The 23374-nt window shown below is 47.8% G+C and overlaps 1 protein-coding gene across 1 annotated transcript in view; it reads right to left on the bottom strand.

The window, feature by feature from the left end:
• Positions 1 to 23374, bottom strand: part of BACH2 (BACH transcriptional regulator 2) — a 436126-nt gene that overhangs the window by 19657 nt on the left and 393095 nt on the right. The window contains exon 5 of the mRNA XM_075554764.1: positions 4688 to 6304. Within this exon, the coding sequence (XP_075410879.1) occupies positions 4688 to 6304 (1617 nt within the window). The remainder of the gene's footprint in view (positions 1 to 4687; positions 6305 to 23374) is intronic.

Below are 23374 nucleotides of genomic sequence, written 5' to 3'. Positions count from 1 at the left end.
CTGAGGGAGAAAGAGGAGGCCATCTGCTCTTGTAAGGTTTACGGTCCCAGAAGCCCTGCATAGGGCTGTGAAGTGTTGAAATCAACTCCTTGGGGTGGGTTCGGTTTGGGTTTTGTGGGGCTCTGAGGGGAGGGGGCAAGCCACTGATAATGGGAGTGTTTTTTTAGGGGGAGATGCAAATACTTGACAATCGATGGTAATAATAGTTACAGGTTTAAAAACCACGGAACTGCATTTAAAAAGGGTACATTTTATGGTATGTGGATTATAACAGACAAAAATGACCTTATATTAGATACACCCGATGATTCTGACTTTTAGAACTACTCCACAGGGTTTGCAGGGCTGAACATTTTTAGAGACAGACTGCTACATTTTATTTTCTGTGGAACAGCTGGGGGTTCGAACTGCTGACCTTTTGTTAGTGGGAAGGTGCTTAATTACAGTGGCAGGAGGACTCCGTTTTAGATGTATGTATAGACAAAGATTAAAATACACAGAAGTGAAACTTTTCCGATAGCTTACTGCCCCCAATTTTGCTTGTTTTTATCTTATTCTCTACACTGCTTTTATTATTTATAGCAGATATAGTTGTGAAACAAATTAGGGCCTTTTAGTGCATGCTATTTTGTGGCCTTCCCCCCTCCCCTCCTTTCACTTAATGTGACTTAATTAATTTAAAAAAATCATTTGAAATTTAAAAACTCCCAAGTTGACTTCTCCATATGGTAAACTCACAAGTCATAAAAGAAAAAGACTCTTAATTTGACTGCCTAAGATTTATGGTTTACACAACAAAGATACCATAAAACTGGAAGATGATAAAGGCAACATTTATGAGAAAGGACTTTGATTCCTAATTACAGGACTAAAGTTCCTGTACATTGCTTAAAAAAAAAAACAACCCACCCAAAAGAAGAAAAAAAAAAGCAATTCACAGAAAGGAAATAAGAACAGCGAACACATAAACGAGAGATACCAAATCATTAGCAGCGAGGGAAATGCATGGGTCGCCATTCACTGCCTACCAGATTGGCAAAAATTAGAATGGCAAGCACACCAGCAAGAGCCGAAGGAAAACGATCCTCTAGGCTGCTGACAGCTAATGCTGATTGCTCCACCTGTGGGAAAGGTAATCAGGAGTATTTGATCCATCCGTCTCTTTAGCCCACTACCGGCATGACTACTGAAACACATCCACAAACATGCTTGCTGCAGCGATATTTAGAAGAGGGGAGCAAACGGGCACCCCGAGTGTTGTGTTGACAGGCAATGGCTGTGACTTAGGGCAAGCATGGGCATCAAAGGAGCAACCAGTAGCTTTGTAATGAGTAACTAGGGGCATGCACACAATGGATAGCGATGTTGCCGAGTAATTAAGTATATGCTATCATGCCATTAAAGAGAAAACGCAAAACTCTAAAATGTGAGCGTGCATGTGTGTGAGTGCGGGCACACACAGAGAAAGCCGGTCAAGTCTGGTCTGCTATGCTTTAGTCTTAAAACAAGGATGTTCAAGAAGCTGCTGGCTGGTGGAGGAATTGACGCTACTTTCAAAGCTAAGGAGAAGCTCGGGAAGATGGTGAGTGAAGTTGACGGAGGTGTGACTCAGCATGGCAGAACTACAACATCTTACAGACTTCAACGGATCTCAATGTTGAACTGCTACATTCTGGGCCCAGGGTTTAAAGCCACCAGCCACCCCTCCCATGGAGGCCGACAGCCTGGGACACCGAGGTTGAGTCTCTCAGCATCAGAATGGATTCCATGGTGAAGGGCTAGATTCTGGTTTAACACCTGTTTGCCTTGACATCTGGCTTCTAGAGAGAGAACAGAAGAGATACTGGGGAGAAATACAGACCTGCCAGCTGACATACCCAACCGGTGGCCGCCAAGAGCTAGAAACTCTTGGTTCCTCACACTACTCTTTCTCTGGGGATCGTGTGGAAGAGAAGGCACCTGGACTTCTTATGAAAGCAGATCAAGGCAGAATCAGCTCGACTTCCCCGTTTCATCTGCAAACCTGGCGCCTCTCACAGAGGGAAATGAAGACACAGACTTAGTCCTGTTACCATCAGATGCCCTCAGGACTGAGCTGTCACTGCTCTGAGTGTAGAACTCTTGGCTCTGGGAGATGCTGGTGACGACAGTGAAGACACAGGTGCTCCTACTGGGGCTGGGGGGTTGGGCTTTTTAGTTCCAAGAAGTGACTTTAAGCTCTTTTGGGGAAAAAGAGAGCCAAAAGGAGACTTATTTGATACTGACACTTTCTTGACCATATATACAAAAGTCTCAAAAGGAGCCCTGCTGACATGGTGGTGCATTATGTGTTTGGCCACTACCCACAAGCTCAGCAGTTCAAAACCACCAGCTGCTCCTCAGGAGAAACATGAGGCTTTATACTTCTGTTAGGAGTTACCGTCCTCAGAAACCCTTAAGGGGCAGTTCTACCCTATCCTATAGGGTCGCTATGAGTCGGCGTGGACTCGATGGCAGTGAGTGTTAAGCAGAATGGAGGGACTCCTTTCAAGGAGGAGGAAAACACAAAGAGGAGGTACAGTGGCTGCTGCCCCTGACTGGAAGAGCCAGAGCCAGCGACCTGGCTTCTGCTTGAGAAACCTCAGCATGTTGGAGCCAGAGAGTGAGTGAGTGAGGAAAGTGCACGAAACCTCAATCTTCTGCAGGTCAGGGACACCGGGCTGTTTGGCTGGAGGCCTGGACACAGTCCTACAACCCGAGACTCAGGGGCCATGGGGCATTCGATTAGGAACAGTTCCCTGTCAAACTTCTTTCCTTCATGACTTGTTAGCAAAAATCCAATTACTTAAGTATTTTGGGATTTTTTTTTTTTGCCAGATAGTAACAGGAGAGCAGGGATCAGAGTAGTGAGCAGAGAAGAGGAAGTGACCACAGGGCATTTTTCCAACGGGCACAGGGAGCTTTGGGGATCTGTTCTCTAAACACGCCCAGACGAAACCTTGTGTGCTTCTCGCCAACCTTGCAGCAGCTGAGCAAGTGCATGAGGCGTTGTAAGCGATGACTTCACCCCACGTGGCAGTCCTGCTGTTTGGTCTAGTGACCGGGAGACCTGGTCTCCATGACGAGGAGGCGTGCACATGTTTAATAAGCTCGGCTACAAACCCAAAGTTTGGAAGTCTTGAGTTGCCGGAGGCACTGCAAAAACAAGGCCTGAACACCGCTTCTGAAAATCCAGCCACCGGAAGCTCTATGGAGCACAGCTCTACTTTGCCTGGGACTCAGGGTCAGCTTGCCAAGGCCCGGCTAAACTGCCTTCATGGCCGGGGTGGGGTGGGGTGGAATGGGGGAGTAGTAGGGGGAGGGGCAAGGGCACTGGTTGAAGGAGGCCCCGCTTGCTTCACGTCTTCCTGCGTTTTATGTGTAAACAGGCTCGGAGTTGGAGCTTGTGCCCGAGCACCCACCCACCCCTGCTGCTCCCGTGGCAGGTCTCAGACCCCGGGGGCAGTCTGACGATTGTTTCTTGCTTGCCAAATCCTGACATGGACCTCCCTCAGCATGTTTCTGGGGACCTCATGTTGCTGGTGGAGAGGGAAGCCAAGGCTTCTGTTATTTTCTCCAGCCAGCCAGCCAGCCATTTGGGCCTTGCTCCCTGCTCTCCCAGGGATGGTGAGACAAGATCAGTGGCGGGTTTGGGCCTCAAAAGCAGAGAGCTTTCAGTGTGGACCAGAACGGCCACTCCATCCCACTTCTCACGATGACCACTCAGCGTATGCGGTCTGTGATACGGTGATGGGTGACATGGTAGGGTGCGTCTGCGGCCATCTTGGACCAGGGTGTCCTCAAAGACACAGGGCAGCGCCAGGGTCATCTGCTGTGGAAGAAAACTTGAACGGTGCCGGGAAAGCACCTGTTCACTCTTATTTCCATCCATCAGTATTAAACAGGTCCTGCATTTTCTGTCAACCGATGGGGTCAAGAGCAGGATAGACTACAGCACTGCCATTGAGCCCAGGCCGATTCACAGTGACCCGACAGGACAGGGCAGGGCAGGGCTGACCCTATGGATTTCCAACATGGTAACTCTTCCTAGGAGTGGAAAGCCCCGCCGTGCTCCCATGGAGTGGAGCCAGCTGGTGGTTTCAAACTGCTGCCCTTGCAGTTAGCTGCCTAACAAATAACCATTATGTGCCAAAGGGTTCCTTTAAGAGCAGGTAAGGGTGTGGGTTATGGAGGAAAAGGAGGGAGGTGGGTCGGTGGGCATTTGAAGGACTGAGCATGCTTTCCTACACCAACACCCACTGTTACGGAGCTGATGTTGACTCATCACCCACTGGGCAGAGTACAACTGCTCCCTAGGGTGTCCGGGACTACACACCTGGACAGGAGCAGACCAGTCTCATCTTTCTCCCAAGAAGCAGACGGTGGGTTTGAACTGCTGCCCTTGTGGTTTGCACCCCAATACTTAACCTACAGCACCACCAGGGATCCTTCACATGGGTTAGGCTTTCTCTCTGCCCCCCTCCCTCCAACTATACGGTTTGAAAATCATCGGGAGGTGCACTGTTTCCAAGGGCACCGGAGACAGTCCTTTGGGCAACCATCTTTCAAGAAGCACCACCTGGGAGAGGCAGGGGCAGGGAGAGGGCGCAGTCCACATCAAGGACTGCGAGAGCGGGTCATATGCTTTGAATGTAGGTGGGTTCCCTACCTCCTGGCCCCTGTCCTGCACAGGACACGACTCACTGTCTGCTTCCGAGAACGATCCGGATTCGTCACTGGAGTTGGTTCCGTAAGACTGCTCACATTTGATCTGGGGCCGGACTTGGCTATACATTCCATCTGCCATCAGGCCTGGCTCCTGATGTTCAGTGGCCAGGAACCTGGCTCCTTGGGAACACGGCGAGGAGGAGAACTCGCAGAGCGGGAGGCTGCAGGGCGAGCCCCCGCTCCCGTCCTCCGCATAGGAGTAGGAGGAGCACGAGCTGGATGTCCTGGTCCTGGTCTCCAGGGGGGGCGAGCGGGGGCAGACTTTGATTGGCACCGGGCAGCTGGTGTTGGGCCGCACCCTTCCTGGCAGGTGGTCAGCCATAAGTCCGCCATGCGAGTAGGCCTGGGCGCTGGGGAGGGCCTGGCTGGCTCCCACCCACAGACCCTTTGGCACGGGCTCCGGGAGGTCTCTGTCCGCAGCGCTCGCCCCGGAGGTGTAGGAGTGCACCACCGTGCTCACTTGGTCGCAAGTGCTGGAGGAGAAGATGACGCTTCTCCGGTCCGACTCGCCTTCCTGCTTGCAGAGAGCCTCCAGCCCGGGGCCCTTGAGTGGGGACCCCAGGGAGAAGTTGGCTGCATCCTTCTGGCCCACGTGGGGTTGTCCATAATTCCCCGCGAACGGGGGGTAGTCCGTTTTAAGGCCACCCTGAGCGATCCCCTTGTCAAAAGGGCACGCGGAACCCCTGGCAAAGTGCTGCTGAGACGTACTGGGCAGGCCAGCCAGCTCCACACCTTTTGTTATACTGAACAGAGACCTTAAACAGGAAGGGGAGGCCGCGCTTCGGGATCTCTCCAGGCAGGCGGCCCCGGCAGGGGCAGCGGTGGTGGCGGGGGCGGGGGCGGGACTGGGCTGCTTCGGGTCCATCTCCACGTCTGGCGCCCTGTCCTTGACATCGGGCTCGTCCCCGGACAGGCAGAGCGTGACGCTCTCTTCCTCCGGCTCTTCGCTGGGCGGCTCGCTTTTAATGTGCCCCACGGCTAGCCCTGGCTTGAGGCCGTGGCCTGAGTGGTCCTCCCTGCATGTGCTTGCCAAACCCGAGGTGCCGTGGGATGATGCGCTGTAGACATTCTTGGTGCATGCCAGCTGGTACTTCTTGTATCGGGGGTACTGCGTCCACGCGTCCTTCTCGGGGCCCTCCTGCATGTGCGCTGGCCCGTCCGGCTCGGGCAGCAGGGCTTCTTCCTTGGCCGCCGCCGGGGGCGCGGCGGCAGCAGCGTCAAAGTTCTGGACGGGCTCCGGGCGCATCGGGTCCCGGGGGCAGGGCATCCTCGCCGCCTCGGCGTCCATCGTGTCCTCCTCCTCCTCGCCCTCCTCTCCGGCGGAGTCCTCGCGGGCCTCGCGCGGGCGCGGGCACGCCGGCGGCTCCTTGCGGCGCGCAAACAGGCCATCCTCGCGGTTCAGGAGCTGGCTCTGCAGGAAGCTGAAGCACGAGTCCTCCAGGTTGTGCATGCGCAGGAACTCGGCGCAGCGGATGACCTCGCCGATGTTCTCCCTGCTGAGTAACAGCTTGGCCGTGTAGGCAAACTGCAGCAGCGGCCCGAAGCCTCTGGCCGTGACCTGCGGAACAAACCGGGAAATGGCCGTCAGCACCGCTGCTGTGGAAGCGCCCTCCCCAGGACGAGGCCTGCAAAGGAGCAGCTCATCACGCCCCGAGCCCGGCCACCCGGGCCTCTCCTTCCCTCGCACGCGGCTGCCGCACTTTAAGCAGGATTGGAAATCACTGGGGTCAAGTGGCTAAACAAGATGACAGTGGGTTGAGTGTTTACACGAATGAAATATCCTGGCAAAAAGGCACGGTACCAATATGCGAAGTCTATTAATCTGCCTCCCGACCAGCCCTGCTGAGAGCCGTGCCACCAAAGCAGAGCTGGGACACTTCCTGCCATCCACTGAAGCCACGGAAAGCATTAGCGTTCCCTTGTCCAGGGCAACACGCCCTGTTAAAGGCGGATCATCCATTTAAAGGCTAAGGACGGTTTAGCAGCTCTTGTTTGCTCCCTCAGCAGGGGGCCCGGTTGGGCCTTCTGGATCATTGGGGTCATTCCTGGTCTTTGAATGACACCAGAGATGACGGATGAAATGAAAAGCTGTATTCTGGACAAGAAATGAACTCCTGGTCCATAGAGAATTGGGGGCAGTGGGGGAGAAGTGTTTAACAACCCCCCCCCAGCCCCCGCTGTCATTTAAATCGTATGGCACAGGACACAGACTCCTCCTTTCCAAATGATTCACAGCAGCCTGGCCACACAGCTGCCTTCTGTTCTGGGAAGTCTTCAGGGACGAAGCCTACTGTCATGTGCTGCTCATCCATTACATTTTACCCAGATTGAAAATGTCCTCTTTATGCACAGCCTGCGCACATGTGCATGGGCTCGTGAGCGCGCGCGCGCACACACACACACACACACACACACACACACAGAATGACTTACACAATTAGAAAGCCCTTGCCTAAGGCCAATTGTTTTTCAGATGGAAACGGATTAAGCTTGCTACTATGTTCACGGCCAGCTTCCTCACCGTGACTGCAAAACGCCCCTACCTTCTTTTCTAGATTCCTGCAAGCTCAGTTGACCCCACAGGAAGGAGAGGCCTGACTATGAATCGTGAGTGTAAATCAAATGAAAAAGGCAATCGTGGGGCCTTTGCTGGGAGCTACTGCGGCAGTGATCAAACATGTCTCCTGGGGGAATGAGTGCAGATGAGATGGGCTGGCAAGCTCTGGAGCTACCTCCATGGGCATGAAACTCACTGCGGCACAGAAGGCCAGACTCCACTCGGAAGTCCACTGCAGTCCTCGGAGAGCGAGCGAGCAAATGACGCCATCCCCTCGGAACCTGTGATTAGGAGCGTGTGTCCTGGATTTTCCAGGTGCTGCTGATTTTTATGGCACTGCGTCCCTTCCTGGGAAAGAACTGCCTTCAAAGCAGCAGAGTGAGATTTTAATTGCTAATGTTTTCGATGTACTTAAAATACAATGCCAAATGATAAAAATTGTCAGATAAATCCTTAAATATAAACAAATCATTAAAAACAAGCAAAACCCAAACATGATTGCTAAATCCATGTCATAGATCTACAAGGGCAATCTTTGCCAGCTCACTTCTCTTCTGCTTAACTGTGCCCTTTTCTACACTAGCGAGGAAGCTTCTTTAGGTCAGAAATGAGCTAATTTACTTTTGTAGTCCTGCATTTAAGCCAGGGTCTCTAACACGGGAAACACTTGATTAATGTGTGCAGAGGACTGACTGTCAAAAGCCAAACTGTGCTCCTCACATACAATTACAGTGTAGAAGAGGTGACAAAACTTGTGGTGTGGTGGGATGTTGTTTCTAATTACTTTTTGAGCAAACCAAAAAGCTAAACTCACTGCCATCAAGTCAATGCTGACTCCTCGTGATCCCCTGTGGGTTTACAAGCCTGTAACTGCTAACAGGAGCAGAAGGTCCAGTCGTTCTCCCTCAGAGCTTCTGGTGGTTTCAAACTGCTCACCATGTGGATCGCAGCCCAATGCATAACCACTCCACCACCAGGGCTCCTTTACTTTTTGAGCAAGGCATAATTCAAACAACCAATCAGACAGACCGACCGACCGACCATCCAACCAACCAACCAAACAACCAACCAACCAACCAACCAACCAACCAACCAACCAACCAACCAACCAACCAACCAACCAACCAACGGCTGATTCTGTCTTGTTCCTTAGGAGCTCTTGCAACCTTATTAAGCTGTCTTTTTTTAAAATAAATCATTTTATTGGGGGCTCATACAACTCATCACAATCCACACATCCATCACCGTGTCAAGTACATTTGTTGCCATCATCATTCTCAAAACATTTTCTTCTTATTGTGATATAGGTGAAGGTTTACAGAGCAGATCAGCTTTACAGTAAAAAGTTTGTACATATTTTCTTTCAAATTACCCATTTCAGTCCCTTCAATGTGGTATTGCTTATCCCACCACTTCCTAGTGATCCTGTTTCCATTTCTCCTTTTGTTCCTAACTCTCTCTTATGGGGTAAATGCTGCCCTTGTGTGTGTGTGTTTTAAAATCATTTTATAGGGGGCTGGTACAACTCTTATCACAATCCATATATACATCCATGATGTCAAGCACATTTGTACATTTGTTGCCATCATCATTCTCAAAACATTTGCTTTCTTCTTGAGCCCTTAGTATCAGCTCCTCATTTCCCCCCTCCCTCATGAACCCTTGATAATTGATAAATTATTACTATTTTGTCGTATCTTACACTGTCCAACATCTCCCTTCACCTACTTTTTTGTTGTCCATACCCCAGGGATGTTATATGTAGATCCTTGTAATCGGTTCCCCCTTTTTACCCCACCTTCCCACCACCCTCCAGGTATCGTCACTCTCAGCACTGGTCCTGAAGGGATCATCTGTCCTGTGTTTCTGGTTCCTATCTGTACCAGTGCAAATTCTCTGGTCTAGCCGGATTTGTAAGGTAGAATTGGGATCATGATAGGGGGTGGGGCGGGGGGAGGAAGCATTTAGGAACTAAGGAAAGTTGTATTTTTCATCGTTGCTACATAGCACCCTGACGGACTCGTTTCCTCCCAGAGACCCCTCTGTAAGGGGATGGCCAGTTGCCTACAGATGGGTCTTGGGTCCCCAATCTGCACTCCCCCTCATTCACAATGATTTGATTTTTTGTTCTTTGATGCCTGATACCTGATCCCTTCAACACCTTGTGACCCACAGGCTGGTGTGCTTCTTCCATGTGGGCTTTGCTGCTTCTCAGCTAGATGGCCGCTTGTTTACTTTCAAGCCTTTAAGCCCCCAGATGCTGTATCTTTTGATAGCCGGGCACCATCAGCTTTCTTCACCACATTTGCTTATGCACCCACTTGTTTTCAGCGATAGCATCGGTAAGCTGTCTTATTAAGCTGACTTGATAGATTCACCAAATGTGGTATCTGTTCTGCTTTCTTATCGCAAACTTTAAAAAGGGGCAACATGGCAAGGCTGAGGGTTATATGTAGTTTATATTTCATAAGTAATAAAGTGATGAAAAAATTAAGTGATGTAAACATCACATGATGCATTTGTTCATTGCACTATTGCTTCCCCACCAAGACAGAAATGGCAGAGTTGGCCCATCCCTGCGTGGGCTTGTCTTCCACTATGCCAGCGGTTCTCAACCTGTGGGTGGCAACCCATTTGGGGGTCAAATGACCCTTTCACAGGGGTCACCCGATTTATCCCAGTAGCAAAATTTCAGTTATGAAGTAGCAACGGAAATAATTTTATGGTCAGGGGTCACCACCACATGAGGAGCTGTATGAAAGGGTCGTGGCATTAGGCAGGTTTAGAGCCACTGCACTATACTCTTGCACAATTTCCAGTTGCCCAGTATTGTGGAATAACTGGAGCTGGGGCAAATGCACTCACTACATGGGGAGAGAGGGAAACTCATTTCAGTACTATTTGTATTTTTCAGGATGTCCTTCTCATGCTCCCATTCTCACCATGACTCCTTTTCGCTTGGTGCTGTGGATCTCAGCTAAGCCTCCTACGCTTTCAGGGACCGTCCCAGAGAAGCCAGGGGCTGTCACCACAGTCAAGAGATGAGGAAGCAACCCAGGGCACCAGCACCTGCCACATGGCTCCGGGCAGGAGAGAGCAGGCGCTTAAATGACTGAGATGGGCCAAAGTGGCCACTGGGAAGTCTCCAGCCTGCAAATCAATGCAGATCCTGAAGTCATTGACCCTTTTGGGCTCTGGTGGCAATGATGATCTTCACATGATTGTCACATGGTTGTGGCAAGGTCATGGACAAAAAATAGGTTTGTACACTGTCATTCAAGCGCAAGGCCACAGCAGAGGGCATCCACACCATGAAATCTGAACTGGTTTTCCTCCTACATTAGTCTAAATCCTGTTCTGCCACGTTCTTCACTACTGCAAAGCTTTACTCAATTTCTGTGTAAAGGCTTTGTCTTCTGAGTTTGGATGACATTTACCAAGTACCTCCTCCTGCCCAGCACTGTGCTAGCTGGCTCTCATAACACTCTGCAAGACAAGTATGTAAAAAACCAACCATGGCCATTGAGCTGATTCCAACACATAGTGGCCCCAGAGGGCAGAGTGAACTGTCTCCTAGGTTATCCATGGCTCTTATGGTTATGGGAGCAGATGGCCACAGCTTTCATGGTTAACAGCCAAGAGACTTACCATTATACCACAGGGGCTCTGGTGAGGCTAGTATTACCACTCCTAATTTGTTGTCAAGGGAACTGAAGATGCTGGGAGATCAAGGAACTTGTCCAAGGGCATAGAGGTAGGAGGGGGAGATCTAGGACTCCTGGCCAAGTACAGCCTGATTTTTCCCGCCCGTTCTAAGTGTGATGAGGGAGGAATAAGTACAAGACCCAACCTTAGGGCCAAGGAGTGCTAATTCAGCATTGTAGAAAAGGTGAAAATAATAAAAAGTTAATTATTAAGTAAGCCAACAATGGAAGATGCCAATTGGGAAATCAGGGGAGGAAGTGAGTACTGCAGGTTCGGGGGATCCCTGTAGTTGTAGCAGGCTGTCTGGGGGTACGGTGCAACCCCTCTGAGGCTGCCTGCTCTGGGTCAAGTTTGCCTTGATACAATTGGTACTTTCTGAAATGTCACCGGTGTCCCTCCCTGTAACCCAGCACTGGGACATTTCAGGCAATAGCTCCAAACATGCAGAACTGAAAGCAGGAACCTGTCACACCTGCTGGCCAGTGTCACCACAGGCCCGAGCGCTCCGAATACCGGCTTAGCCTCCACCTTGAAGAGTAGCCTGCACTCTTTCCTTCTACTTTAGGAACCACTTAGGCTCATCCTGAGCATATATCTAGGCACCAAAATGAAGCTGCATGTTTGGAAAATCGGGACCACAAGTTTGCACTACTGTTTACTTTTTGTTCTTAGTAAATAAGGTTCTGATAATGAGAAAAAAATAAGAGTGGGTGGGAGGGAAAGAATCACACGTGAAAGTAATGAATGACCCATAAAAACACCATTAAAATAATGATCAAATGAGGATGGCAACAAATGTACAAATGTGCTTGACACAATGGATGATGTATGGATTGTGATAAGAGTTGTACGAGCCCCCAATAAAATCATAAAGTAAATGTTTAGAAAATGATGGCAACATATGCACAACTATGCTTGGTACAATTGATGTATAGAATGTTATGAGAGCTGTAAGAGCCCCCAATAAAATGATTTAAAAATAATCATAATGTTAAGGTGGAATGAGGCAAGTAGACCAGCAGACCAGTCCCACTTCACTGACGGGAACGGAGCTGTGTTCCACGGCTGTAGGGGCACGCCCAGGCTGAGGCTCATGGTCCCCATAGCCTCAAAGTGCCAGTACGCAAATGCAAATAACCTGGCCCTGCATGCTTGCGTTTTGAATGAAATATTTTGGAAGAAGCATCTTGAAGATCATTGTTCTCATCATGGTTCAGTGTGGAAGGAAGGTGCTGGTCCCAGTCGAGACCACAAGCTCAGAGCAGACTGGAGTGAGCCAGGTAGGGTGGACACCTGAGAAGAGCCAGGAAGTAACACCCTCTGCTTTCCCCTGAGGAGGTGGACTGACTTCAGCCAGCAGCTGACACACACAGGGGAAATAATATTGACCTTAGACTTGATGCCTGTGAGAAATAAAGCCAGGCGCAGAAACGCCCGGGCTGTCGTGTGAGGCAACATGCTAATAATGTGTTGGAGCCATGATTCACAACACACGCCCTTTCCTTTCTTTTTAGAGTTTTACTGGCTCTTCATCCATATGTCATACAATTAAACAATTCAATTATATCAAGAAGAGTTAAAAAATAGTTGTACAATTATCACCACAATCAATTCAAGAACATTTTCTTTCTTGACCTCACTTATTCATATAGTTATTATTTTTTTAATTGTGGCAAAAATTACACAACAGAACATCTTCCAATTCAACTACTTTTACATGTAAAATTCAGTGCCATCCTGCCTTTTCTTTTAAAGTTATATTTTATTGAGTTATTGGTGAGTTTACATAGCAAGTTGGCCAGGTTCCCAGTAGACATTTTCCACACCAACTAATGCATGAGCCCAGCCGCATTTATCACCTGGTGTTAGTTAACATTCCCTGTTTTCCTCCCCCTGTGCTCTAGTTTCCGTGCCCCCTGATCACCTCACCTTTGCTCCTAGATATTGTTGACCTTCAAGCCTCATACGGATGGCTTTAAGGCGGGGCACCAACTGTATAAGATCATTTTTTTGTGGGTATGCTGCTATTTGGTTAGAAGGTGGTCTCAGGGGACAGGTTTGGTTGTAGGTTTAAAATTGTCTCAGGCTAAAAAAACCAAAAAGTCTCATGTAATAGGTTCAAGGTTCTCTGTTGCTTGGCTTTTCAATTTATCTTTATTAGAATTCTAGTTATGCTCTACATTTCTCTTGGACCAGCAATATTGGTCCCAGACAGAATAGTCAGTGGTGGTGGCCAGACACCATTTAGTTCTTCTCGTCTCAACTTAAGGAGGTTGTGGCTCTTGTTGACTTATTTCTTCACTGTACTTTGGTTACTTTCTTACTCTTTTGTTCCTGGGAAGTTGAGATCCATAGATGTGCCTTATTAGCTGTGCTCAAGGTTTTAAGATCCAGACTCCACTCACATGACTAGAATACACATTATGATTTCTTATGAACTATGTAATGCCAATGAACTGAGCTGTCCCAGACAGAGACTATGGTACTAAACCTTCAAACTCAGAAAGACAATGCTATGAGGTATTTATCTATGTTTGAGACATATCTAAATTTGTTTCCTCAATGAATTTTTGTGTGTGGTAGTTACATAATCTGGTGTCAATTTGTGGATTAAGAGTGAAGGGGTGGAGTCTAGCCTGTCAATCAGGTGATAGTCAATGAGGCTTGTGTGGGGGCATGGCCTTCTACTAAGGATTCTGGGAACTCCTGTATTCCTCCCTGGAGGAAGGAGACACTTTCTCTCTCTGCTCACTCCCTTGGAGACTCTACTGACAAGGGTGACTCCCTGTGAGACATCCCCACTGAGAAGACACATGGAATTATGCTAGTACCCTGAGCTGGAGGAGCTAGGCAGAGACCCCTGCCAGGACTGAGATGTTTACAATACTGCTGGATCCACATGACTTCCCACTTACTGGCCTGAGATCTTCCTGCATCCAGCATCATTTTATGTGCTTTGTTGAGTCTGAATAGGGCTTTATAGATTGGTACCGGACACATGGGCTAATATCAGATTTAGGCACTTGATCTGGACTGGGCTGGGATGTTTTGTTACTATACAGTTGCTTTTGTATGTGAATCTCTTTCTTATACACGAGTATCTTATGAATTTGTTTCTCTAGTCTACCCTGACTAACACAATGTGCCTGCAGCCACATATGTGTAGTACATGTACCAACAGATGCTTCTCGGGAGCCCTGCTGTTGCTGTGGGTTAGGAGTTGGGCTGCTAATTACCAGGTCAGCTCTTCACCCCCATGCTGCTCTCCAGGTTAATGAGGAGACGGCCTGCACCTGCAAAGACTGAGCGCTTTGGAGACTGTATAAGATGACATCAACTTGATGGCGTTGGGTTTTTTTTAGAGATATCCCTAGGAGTTATATGTTGGACTGCTAACTGAAAGGTTGGTAGTTCAAACCCACCAGTCTTGCCTCCAGGGAAAGATGAGGCAGTTTTTTCCTGTAAAGATTTACAGCCTCATTGCTACCAAGTGCTCCGAAAATAGAAGGTCCTGGGTAGTAAGACATGAAAAAATGACAATCTATATATTATCAAGGGTTCATGAGGGAGGGAGGGTGGGAGAGGAGGAAATGATAACAAGGGCTTAAGTAGAAATAAAAAATTTTTGAAAATGATGGTGGCAATATATGTACAAATGTGCTTGACACAATGGATGGATGTATGGATTATGATAAGAGCTGTAAGAGCCAACAATAAAATGATTTTTTTTTTAAAAAGAAGAAGGTCCTGGATAGAATGGAAGAAAAATGGGGACCAAAACCAAAAATCAAACTCAAAATTACTAGTTGGCTAGCGATGGATGGGACCCCGATATTCTGATCCTTAGTTCACCCTTCAGGCCTGAACTGAACTTACTCCTGTGGTAGAAGAATCAGTTGGTGAAGGTCCAAGGGCAGGAAGGAGCGAGAGGAAGTGAGTGGTGCACGGAGGAGACTGCAGTGGAGGAGTTGAAACAGAATGTGCATGAACTGTTGCATGGAAGAAGGAGGATCTGTCTGTAAACCTTCACCTCATGCACCGAAGACAAAGTTAAGAAACAAACAAAAAGATCTTCTGCCTCAGAAAGCCCAGGAAGCAGGTCTAGTCTGCGCCATTGGGTCACTACAAGTGGGAATCGACTCACTGGCAGTCGGCTAAGGATCGACGTTCGATTGCTACCACATGGTTGGCAGGCGAAGCCCGCCTGCTGCTCGGCAGGAGAAAGGGGGTGAAGAGGTAGACTCAGAAGAGGTAGACCCAGGGAGCAGTTCTCATCTGTCCCACACACTTGCCGAGTCAAAGTGGGCTCCAGGGCAGCGGGTATCAACCCTGTTATCTGTTCCCGTCGGTGTAACACATCTATACTCAGTGCGACCACGTTCATCCATACATGTTCAAGCCCTCATCATTCCTGTGGCTGGGCTGTGCTCACAGACTCCCCGATCGGTGCGCTTTTCCCATCACCAGACAGCTACTGGACGAAGCATCCTCTGCCCCGGCTCCACGTCCTGATCACCACCGAAGCACACTGGTCTCTAGCTGTTCTAGTGTTACATGCCTGACTTAGTTCCCGTAGCACGGTACCCTCCAGGTCTGGTCACTCAGAGTGCTTTGTGGACTCTGGGTTCCTTTGGGTTCTGATGGATCACTGTGTGCTGTGAATGAGAGCAAGGTGCACTGATGAAAACCCAATCAGCACAAATTGGGCAGCGGCGAGTGCTAGTTGCAATGCTAGGGAGCTGTTTTCACGAGGCCCGCATTTTGCGGCGGAACAGAGCTTATGTTGGGAGACTCCTACCAGCTTCCTTGCTTGATTGTTAAGCATCAGGTGGTCAGACTTCAGGGGTATAGTGAAAATCAGGTTTGGGCAATTTATGAGACTTCGGCACCATTCTCTACTTGAACTGGGCACCGAGGTCTCAGCAGCTGGTTTGGGCAGAACACACCAAGGGCAGTAACACTGAGCCCTCTGCGGATGAGCAGGTGAACTGGGAGATCAGCCCCCAGAGCCCTGGTAGTGCGCTGGGTTCTGAGCTGGCTGCTAGCTGCAGGTCAGCAATTTGAACCCACCACCCACTCGGTGGGAGAAAGATGAGACTTTCTGCTCCTAAAGACTCACAGCTTTGGAAACCCACAGGGGCAGTTCCACTCTGCCTCAGAGGATTGCTATCGAGACAGAACTGGCTGGATGGCGATGTTCTTGCTTTGGGCTCCTCGGAGAGGGTGGAAAACTTTCCAGAGTCCCTGAAGTTGCAACCGTACAAGATGAACACTTTCATCTCCAGCAGCAGCACCTAAGGCAGCCACTGAGGCTGGACCTTGTGCAAGCTGCAGGGACTGGGGGATGGAGGCAACAGAGCGACGCCAGGGGGCTTTGTGCAGTGTGGGCGGCACAGCACCTCCCTCTGGGTTTATGTGCACAGTGAGGTCCTTGTCAAATGTAGAAAACGATGGTGACAACTCCTTCTTCCTTTCCACCCCCACAATGCGCTGCACCCCACTCTGCAGGAGCAAGACTGGCTCAGTGATGAGGCATCACTTCCATCTCAGCTTTCTATAATTAATACCCCTATGATCACATTTTTTCTTCCCAAAGCATCAGGCTACCCGAGTCTAGTGCAGTCAGCATGCATTTTGTTGAGTTAATTAATCTTGCTATTTCAACAAGCTGCTGGTCTTTTTAGTATTAATTTTAGTTAAGCGTCTGAGAAACCGATCCTTGTTTTCCAGTTGTAGAGGCACACCTCCCAAGCAAATACACATTAAAGTTTATTTTTGTATGTAAATATCTAATCTCATTGTTTTCACGCAGTAGCTAATCGTGATTACGCCCTGAAGACCAAGGCCTTTCTCTGCCGTGCAGGCTTGAATTGTCTCTGAAACCACAGGAAGTCCTCATATTTGTTTTATGCCCAAGGCTACCTGATCACTTCGCCACTTAAAATTCTTCACTTACACCTTCAGCAACTGGGCACTGGGCACTTATTGTCAACGAGACTCGGGAAATCTGCTTTTGAGATTCATGTCCTCACCCTATCATGCACCAGCAGTGGTATTACCTGGGTTGGTTACTTAATGGTTTGTGCTTCAATTTCTTTAGCAGTAAGATTGAGGAGGACATTAACAATGTCCCTGGCACTCACTAAAACTGTTGGAAATAGTCTGATATTGGCTAACAACCATTAGTGTTGTTAAGTAAAAGATGAATACAGTGTGTATGATCTTTTTTCTCCAATGAACTAGCATGGTCATGAGGCTTTTGTAGTATGCACAGTTGGCTCAGAGGTTAAACATTCAGCTGCTAATGAAAAGGTTGGCAGTTCAAACCCATCATCCGCTTGCTCCACAGGAGAAAGATATGGCAGTCCGTTTCCCAGAGATTACAGTCGAGGTGATTTTATGGGGCAGATCTACTCTGTCTTGTGGAGTCTCCACGAGTCTGAATAAACTCAATGGCAGTGGGTTTGTTTGTCTAGTTCACAAAGGACAGAGCTGGGGCAGGAACTGACTTCCTGGAAGGGGGGACATTTGTTCCAATTTTTGTGAAAGTTGACTAAGCACAAGAAGGTCTCTCTGGTCACTTTCTCAGAAAAGCCTGCTTGTCCCTCGATTTACAATTGCCTTCCTCACCCAGCACTGGCTACATGATTTTCAGGGTCCAGTGTAAAGTGAAAACATGGGCCTCTTGTTCGGAAATCACTGAGAGTTTCAAGATGGCAATCCAAACCAGAACCTAGTTGCCATTGAGTCGATTCTGATTCATGGCCATTTCATGTGGGGTTTTCACCCAGGGGAATTTTGGAAAGCAGACCACAGGGACTGAGGTCCCTCTGGGTGGGTTTAAGCCACCAACCTTTGGCTAGCAGTCAAAACGCTTACCCCTTTGAGCCATCCAGTAAGGGGTGCTTCTGAGCACAGGGCTCTGTGTAACTGACTGTGAACTTCGGTGCTCTCAACACATACATGGTGCCTTCTCCCCTGCAGCTGAATTGGGCTCCTTTCTTTCAGAAGGGGTTAACCACATCCCACAGTGGTAAAAGCTAACAAAAGCAAGCTGGCATGGCTTCTGGGATCAGCTGTGTGGACCAGAGTGATCATCAGGGTGACTGGCATACATGGTGAGCTTAAGGTACATTTGAGTGTGTGTGTAGATATCAGTTAAGGTGTAAGCATGACCTGATAGAGTCCACGATAGAGGCTCATGCTCCCAGACTGGAGTCAGTTCACGCACCCAGAGCTCTCTGAGAGAGGGATGCTGCAGTAACACAATTTTCACTAGAATTCTCCTGCCCTGAGAATTGGTGACACCCGGTAGCTGTTTCTAAATCATGAAACTGAAAACAACAACAACTAGATTAACACAATAACAACATATATTACACTGAAACGGTTCTGAGTAAAAGCAAATATATCTATCTTTCTCAACCACTTTCATAATACAACCTTGTTGTTGCTACTGAGGCTGCTTGTTAACCATGGCAATTCCACGTGGGCAGGGGAAGAACTGCTTTATGAGACGAACTTTCAGAAGCAGATGGCAAGACCTCCCTTCTGAGGGAAAGCACTACTTTAATACTCACACATATGTAACAGGGAAAACTACAAACAAGAAATCCAATGCCAGAGTGCACTGGGTGACTCCACTGCAAAAGACCTCCTTAGCGTGCTGATGAACGGTCCCTGCGAGGACTGAGGTGCACCTGGCCCAAGCGATGGCATCTTTGATCATTTCATATGCACGTGAAAGTAGGACAAGGAACATGGGAGACCAGAGCAAAACTGATGCATTTGAATTAGGGTGTTGGCAAAGAATCCTGAAAGGACCAGGGACTGCCGAAACAACAAAGCACAGCCAGCATGCTCCTGGGAAGCAAGGGTGATGGATTTCGTCTCATGTACTTTGGGCAAGTTTTCAGAAGAAACCAGTCCCTGGAAAAAAACATTATGTTTGCTACAGAAGATGCTCAACGGAAAGAGGAAGACACTCAGTGAGAGGGATTAACATAGTGGCTGCAACAACGGGCTCAAATATAACAACTGTGGGGTGACGCAGGATTCAGCAGTGTTCCATTCTGTTTTACGTTGGATTGCTATATACAGGACTGACTTGACAGCACCTAACAACAACAACAACAACAACAAATAATTGTAGGCCATGATTAATATTGACATCTAGTGCTATATTTAATTTTAGACTGATATTCCAAATGCAAGTGCTGGTTAACTATGACTATTTCCCACCCTCACACCCATTCTCTTCATACTCCATTCTGTAATGCTACGGCTGGGAGATCATAGACTACATTATTTAGAGTCCTTTGTCACCTGATTTCTTCCTGATTCTACTACAGGTTACAGGTGGGAGGCTCAATTATGGAGAAAGTGTGGTTTGTTCTTTATTAATCTTTTTTCCCCTCCCTATTTTGGTAGTATGTCTGGAAGTGTTTAGAATTGGGGATGGAATCCTTGGGTGGTGGGAAGAGTTATGTGCTTACCCGTTAGGTCATGCCTGGATATCTGCTCCTGAAAGGTCACACCCTTAAAAACTCTATGGAAAATACAACGTTCTATATCCTACTTTGGTGAGTAGTGTCTGGGGTCTAAGATTGATCGAATCTAAGATACAAGTAACTACAGGGTTCTACTCTCTTGAAGCAAAAGACAAAGTAAACCAAGATCTCAAAAAGAAACTAATCTACAGACTGAGCAGTCTACATGCATAGTGGCCTCACTTATCTCAAGACCAGAAGAACTAGATGGTGCCCAGCCACCACTCCCACAGTTCCAGCCAGGGACTGAATGATGGTCTTGGGTACAGTGGGGGAAATGTAGAACAAAGTTAAATTCCTAAAGGAGGACTGGACCAGTGAATCTCTCCTTGCTCCCATGACTACTGCCCTGTATACTCTGTAAACTTGGAACTCAACCCAAGCCAGGAGGTCATCTTTCAGTCAGATGGCAGATTGGCTCATAAAATAAATAATACCACCTGTAAGTATGGTGCTCTTATGGTAAATGTTTACCCTGGATTAAGGAAGAGATGGTTCAGAGGAACTGAACAGATGGTTCAGTTAGGCTGCTGGAAATGGAACAAGCACAATGGAAATAATGAGGATGACGACATGTGAAAAATGTGAAGAACGTCTATTGAACAATATACATTGTAAATGAGAACCAAATCATCATGTAAACTTTCACTCCAAACACAATACAAGCTTTTCTCTTGTGAACTGTTTTGTTCTGTTCTTTTTCAGTGGTTTGTTTTTGTTGTTTTGTTGTCTGGTTGTATACTGTTGCTTTGTTTTCCTCTGTCTAGTTTTCGTGCATGTTAGTGACTCCACAGGTCTGTCTGAATAGGACAGATTGGATGAACTATCTGGAGGAAAAACAACGGGACCGACAGTTCCGGGGGGACTTGGGGTGGGGGGGTAGGGGGGGTAAGGAAGTGGTGTTAACAAACCCAGGGACAAGGGAAAAACATGGGACCCCAAATGGTAGAGAAGGGGGAGTGGCAGGCCTGGTGGGAAATGATCAAGGGTAAGGTTGCTTAGAGAAGAGGTATACTCTAGCCCAGGGGGCGATGAAGCATTGTAGTAGGGCAGGAGGAAGGTCAAGGGAGATGGAGGAAAGAGCTAGGAGTCAAAGGGCATTCATGGAGGTCTAGATAAAGACATGTACATGCAAATATATATAGGAGGATGGAGAAATAGATCTATGTGTCTATATTTATAGGTCAAGTATTAAGGTGGCGGAAGGACCTTGGGCCTCTACTCAAACACTCCCTCAATGCATGAATACCTTCTTTTATTAAATTGGAACTCTATGATGCTCACTCTCCCGACACAACGGCTGGAGCCAAAGTGGGTGAACAAGTAAATGTGGTGAAGAAAGCTGATGGTGCCCGGCTATCAAAAGAGATAGTGACTGGGGTCTTAAAGGCTTGAAGATAAACAAGCGGCCATCTAACTCAGAAGCAACAAAGTCCACATGGAAGAACACACCAGCCTGTGTGATCGAGTGGTCCCAAAGGGATCAGTTACCAGGCATCAAAGAACAAAAAATCATATCATTGACTGCACACCTCCATGATAGGATCGCTGAAGACAAATGGGTGCATAAGCAAATGTGGTGAAGAAAGCTGATGGTGCCCGACTATCAAAAGAGATAGTGTCTGGGGTCTTAAAGGCTTGAAGGTGAACAAGCGGCCATCTAGCTCAGAAGCAAATAAGCCCACATGGAAGAAGCACACCGGCCAGTGCGATCACGAGGTGCCCAAGGGACCAGGTATAAGGCATCATGCAAAAAAAAAAAAGATATAAGTGTGTGTATGTATGTGTATATGTATGTGTATATATGTATATATATATCATATTAAATGAAGGGGGAAGTGCAGAGTGGAGACCCAAGGCCCAAGTGTCGGCCAATGGAGATCCCCTCATAGAGGGGTTTAGGAGAGGAGATGGGTTAATTAGGGTGTGAGGTAGTATCGATGAAGAACACAGCTTTCCCCCAGATCCTGGATGCTTCCTCCCCCCAACTACCATAATCCGAATTCTACCTTGCAGGGCTGGATAGGACAGAGGCTGTACACTGGTACATATGAGGGTTGGAGGTACAGGGAATCCAGGGTGGATGATACCTTCAGGACCAAGGGTGTGAGGGACGATGCTGGGAGAGTGGAGGGTGAGTGGGTTGGAAAGGGGGAACTGATTACAAGGATCCACATGTGACCTCTTCCCTGGGAGAGGGACAGCAGAGAAGGGGGGAAGGGAGACCCCGGATAGGGCAAGATATGACAAAATAACGATGTATAAATTACCAAGGGCATATGAGGAGGGGGGAATGGGGAGGGAGGGGAAAAAAAAAAGAGGACCTGATGCAAGGGGCTTAAGTGGAGAGCAAATGCCTTGAGAATGATTGGGGCAGGGAATGTATGGATGTGCTTTATACAATTGATGTATGTATATATATGGATTGTGGTAAGAGTTGTTTGAGTCCCTAATAAAATGTAAAAGAAGAAAAGAGAAAAAAATGATTAGGGCAAAGACTGTACAGATGTGCTTTATACAACTGATGTGTGTATATGTATGAACTGTGAAAAGAATTGTATCAGCCCCAATAAATTGTTAAAATAAAAAAAATTAAAAAAAAAAAAAAAAGAAAAATCCAAATCAAATCCTATGGAGCAATTGTACTCTGTAACATGGGGTCACCTTGCGTCATTATCAACTCCATGGCAGCAAGCAGGTACGATTCTTCCACAAAAGCAGCTCCTGAGGCATGAGCTCTGTCTCCTGCTTCCCCAGTTCGCTCTTCCCTCTCCAGCCCTAGGAGTGGTAGCCAACAGAGGTACCCTCTCCTGGCAGCCACTCATTACCAGGTGATGGCTCCTTCTTCTCCATCTCTCTTCTCACCTATGTGATGAATCCCTTTGCTTTATAGGCTCTTTGTTTGAAGCACCTGACCTGGTTTCTGTTGTCCTGACTCAATCATCACTCTAAAGATAAGAAAGTAAAAGTCCAGAAAGGTGATGGGATTTGCCCAAAGTCACACAGCTGATCAGCAAGTGCTAACTCAAGTTTTCTGACCATGAAATTCAACTCTCAACTTCTTTCTACCTCTTGATGTTTTCTGTGAGGGGAACCAGAAAAGAAACACTATTTCGTAGGGACACAACACATGATTGTAAGATTTATTATACTCTGAAATATTCAGCTTTATGCAGCTCTCTCCAAAGTCTGGCTGACTGCATGTGATTCTTCCCTGGCATAAAGCAGGTCAAATCTCGAATTTGCATTAAGGAGCCCTGGTGGTGTAGGGGTTAGGTGTTTTATGTGTCTGCAAGGTTTGGAGTTCAAATCCACCAGCAGTTCCTTGGGAGCAAAACTGGATCTTCTATTTCTGCAAACAATTATAGTTTCAGAAGCCCGCAGGCGTCATTATGAGTTGATGTTCATTCGATGGCAATGAGTTTGGTTGTTGGTTTTACTTGCATTACAGGAGCCTTGGTGGCACAGTGGGCATGCACTGGGCTGCCACTCTGCAGGGTGAAGACGCGACGGCCTACTTCCATGGAGAGTTACAGTCCCAGGAGCCACAGGGGCAGTTCTCCTCGCCCTAGAGGGTCGCTTTGAGTCAGAATTGACTCGGTGGCAATGAGTTTGAGTTTGGTTTTACTTGCATCATTCAGCTTCAGTATCTGGGTTTCTCTTTCCTTAGAATGAAGGTAATTGTCTAAGTTCCTCTTTTGCACAATGAAACTTTGAAAATCCCAATTTTTAAAAAAAAGTCCCTTTATGACACGAGGATTTGGTCAATGACCAGAGTACACTGGTCCTTGGAAACTGGAAGGCTTCTGTTAATGTC

Source organism: Tenrec ecaudatus, chromosome 7, assembly GCF_050624435.1.
Source record: "Tenrec ecaudatus isolate mTenEca1 chromosome 7, mTenEca1.hap1, whole genome shotgun sequence".
Taxonomy (NCBI): domain Eukaryota; kingdom Metazoa; phylum Chordata; class Mammalia; order Afrosoricida; family Tenrecidae; genus Tenrec; species Tenrec ecaudatus.
Note: the sequence above shows the minus strand (reverse complement) of the source record. Positions and strands in the feature narration are given on the sequence as shown.